At 43.2% G+C, this 5,682-nt stretch overlaps 1 protein-coding gene across 1 annotated transcript; it reads right to left on the bottom strand.

The window, feature by feature from the left end:
• Positions 1-1,459: 1,459 nt before the first annotated feature.
• ATP5MD (ATP synthase membrane subunit DAPIT) lies at positions 1,460-5,618 on the bottom strand. Its single transcript, XM_037399847.1, has 4 exons — positions 5,490-5,618; positions 3,595-3,692; positions 3,406-3,501; positions 1,460-2,532 (listed from the first exon to the last, which is right to left on the bottom strand). Exons 2-3 carry the CDS (start codon positions 3,679-3,681, stop codon positions 3,409-3,411), a joined length of 180 nt encoding a protein of 59 aa, XP_037255744.1. The 5' UTR covers positions 3,682-3,692; positions 5,490-5,618; the 3' UTR covers positions 1,460-2,532; positions 3,406-3,408.
• Positions 5,619-5,682: the final 64 nt, after the last annotated feature.

Raw genomic sequence — 5,682 nt, forward strand, 5'->3', positions numbered from 1 at the left:
GGCAACAGTTATGGTGAGAGTATCAGCAACAAAGAGGGCATTGAGAGAGCAGGTCCTACAGGCAGAGGCTTGTGGGGAACTGCTGCTAAGTTACATGTTTGGGTTTTATGCATCAGAGTACCAAGTCCTGAAAAGATTTCAAACTCCTGTGCTCTTTTGAGGTATCAAAAAGGCAGAACTTGCTGTTTTCACAGGTAGCCAATGCTATTAACTGTGATAAGCAACCAGAAGTGCAATGTGAAGTTTATTTACTTTCATACTTTATTGTATGAAAAAAAAAGGGGGTGTGTGTGTGGGCGCGAAAATGACTAAGGCACAACTGAAATACCCATTATTAAAAAGTTGGACTTAAACCCTTTTACGTTTTATTAGATCTAAAAAACTTTAAAAACCTGTCCTTTCTGTATAAGGTTTAATATATGAAAATGTACTAGCCAAGAAATTGAAATGTTATTGCAGCGTAAAAGGATTAATCAGTCCTAAGTGTATTATTAATTTGCTTTTGAAAGGCCAGCTTGTCTGCTGAAGGAAGAATTTCCACCCATAAACCCGCTGTACTCCAGGAAGTCCTCCTGGACAACCAATAAAGCTCAGTGCTTTATTTCTAGGGGAGAGTAAAACATGCAAAATGCTGGGAAGTGTAACTTCTTTCTGGGTCTTTGAACTGAAACCACCACCAAAGGGCAGGCCTAGTTTGCTGTGGTTTGGGTTTTTTTTTTTTTTTTTTTTTTTAAATATATACAGGGAAATCTGTTTTGTGGTCCTCGTTACTTTCCAGTAAGGGCTTGGACACTTGAATAACTTGCTGGCTTTCTAGTGAAAATAACCCTTGACATTACTAAGGTAAATGGAAAAGTATTTCTTCTCTTATCCCTGGAGTAAAGATATATTACAGACATTCTACATCAAAATAAGGGGTGAAAAATTTATTAGGAAGCTCACCTGGAAATTTTCTTTAAAAAAAAAAAGGTTAAAACTTAGTTATTATGGATTTTTTTGTGTGTAATGATACCTCAACAAAATGTCCTAGTTCTTGGTATGACCATTTGGATTTAAATAAAATTAAGGTGAATAAACCAGGTTACCTAAAACAAAGCATGTACAGGCTTGATGGTTTAGAGAAAACACTGCCACATTCTGCCTTTGTATTTTGTACAGTTTTATACTTTTGATATTATAATAAATACTAAAACCACAGTTTGTGTTTGTGTTACATGAAGGTATTTTCTTCCCTTGATGGCTGCAATGGAAGCAACAGCAGTGCTTGTAACTGTTGACACTGCTAGGAGGAACAAATTCAGAACAGTTAAGTTGATGACTAACCTTTTCAGGTAAATCTCATTCTAACAGTAAAAGTGATGGGTCCTAGCTAACCAGATCTATTAAACTGTTAAAAAAGCCATTAATCATCTGGAAAGTTCTATACAGGCAAGGCCATTCATACAAACTCACTCATAGAAGAAGATAATTACATTTATTCAGGAGGTTGAGCATGTACAGATGCCTTTAATACATGCTCTAGAGGGAGAGAGCACAGAGACCCTGTAATTTCTCATTTTTTCCAGCAACAATGCCTACTGCCCTCAGTTTGAGAAGTATACTTGCATGCTTTTGTGTCAGAAGTCTCAAGTTCAGCCCCTGGTGCTGACACCCTTCCAAGATGCTCAGTGCCAGAGACTCACATTCACACATGAACACTAATGTAACATGTAAAGAAGGTACCAAGTTTTAACTGAGCTAGAAAGACGCTGTGGAAAAATGTGATAGGCAAGTTTCAGGGTTGGGCAGGGGCTGCATCTATCTTAACAGAGGTAGGAACACCTCATTGTTTAAAAGGCTGTCTTCAGGAAAAATAAGCACTGAACTACTGAAGTTACTGCTTATGAACATGCAGAGTTACGAGAACATCAGCAAAGCAAGCCATTTTCTTTCTGGCAGTTACCTCTGCAAGAAAGGCCAGTTAAAAAAAAAACAACAAACCTCAGATACCCTAATTTGGTCAGTCTATTTCAGGAGGTATTCCATCAAATAAAACAAGTTCTATGCAAAATACAGACCATTGAGGCAGAAGCTGCAATCTGCATTGTATTAATAACAAGTGAAGTTACGGTTTCCATGTAAGCTCTAGCTTGGAATGCAAAAAATGGCAGAAACCAGGTAACTGCAAACCATGTAAGGTTACTGTTACCCACTAACATGGAAGTGTGGAAATGCTCTGATCAGCCGTAAGCTCCATGCCGGTACTATGGTCACGCTGCTGATGTCCTTCCTAGGTTACTACCAGGTGCTCAGAACACTTTAGGATGTGTTTTAACACCAGAAGCGTTAAGATAGTAATGACAGGCATCAGCCACTCCATCTCCACAAGTAACTTATTTTTGACAGAGGAAAAAAAGAGAAGCGCCATTTATGCTTTTTTGCACCGTTTCATATTTCCAATAAAACAAGTAATTAATTATATTTTATTAGCCACAACAGGTCAGCTTGCATTACATTGACACAGATTGGGGGTTCCGACATGCCAGCAACCTGCTAAAAGAAGAGAGGTCAAACATAGCAAGTCTTGCACAGTGGTACTAGTTAATCAGCATCCCCCTTCCCTAAGCCCAATCAATTTCAGTTACAAACAGGCAAATTTCAGCACACCCAGGAAGAAGTGACTCACGTGTGTTTTAACACACAACAATGATGCTCAAGCTTATTGTTTTCTACCCCTTTTTGAAGACCACAAGGACAGCCTGTCGGTTTTTTCAAAATGCCATTTCAGTGGAAATTCTGTATTTGAAAGTGACTCCAGAATTTTGTAGTACTTGCTTGTTGCTATACAAGAGCAAGTCAAATATGGGCCTTGCATAATCAGGTGTGCAATATATACGGTTCCACAGTATGGTGCTCCTTTACTCTGTTCAAAGGAAGCTTTTAACTTACTGCGCTAATCTCTGCTTAGAATTCTCCAATACAACTAAGTCCTCAAGTACTACATTATTATTTCAGTAACAAAGCAAGCTATCCCTACTTCACAGCAAAAGGGCAGAACAGAGGCACCTTACAGCTGTAGGCAAAGCTTGATATACGCAGCCGCAACATCCTTCCATTCCTCCTTCCTTGCTTACCCTTCCTCCCTGCATGCTGTCCCTAGTCCCATTTACCATGTCAGAAGAACAAAAAGAATACCGGTATCCTGTACTTTCTGCATCCCCATTTAACAGCTTACTTCACTCACACTGTCCCCAAATAAGCTGATGTTATAGTTTAGTTGAGGTTTAACCCTATAAATATGAAGTTCACATGCCTGTGTTTCTTTCGCTCTCTATTACATTGTGTTATTAGAAACTTGCCCTTTGTCACTTTATTCCGGAGCTGGCATTGAGGCATTTTGGTCCTGGAAGAACATGAGACACTTACCATTTACTTATCTGTCACAGCAGGAGTTTTCTTTTTAGGTCTGAGCTTGAAATACAAGACGAGCATTGCAATACTTGTGTAAGTTGCTATTACATACTGGAAAACATAAAAGTTAAGTTGTAGCTTCAGTCTAAAACCCAGAAAATACCATTATACCAGAATGCAAAAGTTAATATATGTAATACGTACATTCCTCCTGCCTGTGATGGTATAGGAATTGAAGTACTTCTGAAATCCAGTGAACTGGTGTTGAGTTCCTGAGTCATGGCCAGCCATGGCTGCTTGTCCTAACAAGCAATGCAGGTAACGAATTTAGTCAGTTGGACAGTATCAATAGGAAGATCAACCTAATGTCTACATTGAACTACATTCCATTGTCAGCTATTAAATCTGCTTTCAGGACATTCAACAGACAGTGGATATACAAAAGGAGCAGGCACATTCAGAGCACTGTATCTTAAGGTACCAAACAGGTGACAGAAGAGCAGATAAGCAAATTAGGGGTTCTGAAGGGAAGACCATTTATAATTTTCAGAGTTCATTCAACCAAGTTTAAACTTGAAGAAAAAAAAAAAAAAGGCAGGATGATGATAGAAGTGAAAATTCCTCAAAGCACTTATAAAGAGGAGACCTGCCAGGGCTGCGCCTACACAACTGTTCAACACAGACAAATTTCTACCAGTGGTTCAGGAATCTGAAATGCATAATTAAGATAAATCTTCACTAGTTCAGCTAAGAAACAGCTTCAATTACATACTCAAAAACTTGGTAATAAGATTTAGACTAGACCACTACACTGTTTTGTGACTAAATGCCCCTTTACAACTTTTACACCATATTAAAGTGTAAGCATTGTTACACGTGAACTGTCCTGTTGTCAGCTGCACACTTCTATTGCATCTTACTTGTCCACCCTAGCATTCACAGGTCTAGATTAAAACAATACTTTTTTTTTCCCCAGTTATTTTTCAGCTACACCAGCAAGGGCTTGAGCCAGCTACAAAGCCTCAGAAGTGTTTTCACACAAACAACGAAAATGCTAATTACATGAAGGCACACTTTTGCATTTTGTCTGTGTCTGGACAAAAGTTTCAGATCTATAAAGTTCATTAATACAAAAGCCTGGCATGGCCACAGCAGCACACTTGCAGATTCACTGAATGGTTCAGATTGGCACCTCCGGAGATTGCATCGTCCAAATCCAACCTGCTCAAAGCTGGGGCAGCTACAGCAGGTCACTCAGGAACATGTCCAGTCTGTTTTTTGTATCTTCAGAGATGGAGACTCCACAACCACTCTGGGGAACCTGTTCCAGTGTTTGATCACCCTTACAATAAAAGGGGTTTCCCTCTTAATGTTTAGAGATATGAGGGGGGGGGGTATGTTTAATAAGGTTTTACATTTAAGACAAACATCTGTTATTTGTCTTGTAACTCACCCGCGAAGAAGCAAGTATCCAACATGGTTACCTACCAAACCAGGCAGATGCTGTAGCAACCAGTACCCCTGAAGAGGAGGAATACATGAAACTGCTACAGCATGTGCTGCATTCATTAACACAGCTCCTAGGCAAACGCAATCCAGTAATGTATCCCCAGAGCATAATCGTGCCTGTAGCTGAACTGACTATGTAATATAGCAAAAAATCTTAATGAAACAACCCCCCTGAACATTTGCCATACGTGACTCAGAAAGCCAAGGCCATCTTTTGTGACGCCTGACCGATGCAAAAACCTTGAGCGGCGTCGCTGCGCCCTGCCGAGGCCGGCCTGCCCCACCGGCTGCCCCGCCACCGGCGCTCGCCCGAGCCCTGCACACACGACGGGCCCATCTGGCTGGCGCCGACAGCCGCGACCCCGGCGCTCCCTCGCCTCAGCTCGCGTCGGGGGACAGGGACGCGGCGGCACCGGGTACCCGGAGCGGAGCGACGCGGAGGCTGAAGGTCGCGGGCGCCCCGGGGGAGAGCCGCGGCTCGGCGCCGCAGCGAGGCCACCTTCCCGCCCAGCGGCGCTGCCCTACAGGAGGAGGCGCGGACAAGGGCCCGCAGCCGCGCCGGCACCGTCCCCGCGGGCGCCCAGAGGTACCTCAGCCGCCGCCGTCCCGCCGCCGCGCTCTGCCCTTCGCCCGCGCCCTCCCACAAAATGGCGGCCGCCCAGCGCCGCGCACGGGCCCCGCGGATTGGCTGCGGCCCCCAGGCCGCGAGTGCGCCCCCTCCCGCCTGGTTGGCTGAGAAGCGGCCCCGCCACTTCCGCTTGCCCTTTCCCCCTTGCCCCGCTT

This window comes from Falco rusticolus, chromosome 9 (genome assembly GCF_015220075.1).
Source record: "Falco rusticolus isolate bFalRus1 chromosome 9, bFalRus1.pri, whole genome shotgun sequence".
Lineage (NCBI taxonomy): Eukaryota > Metazoa > Chordata > Aves > Falconiformes > Falconidae > Falco > Falco rusticolus.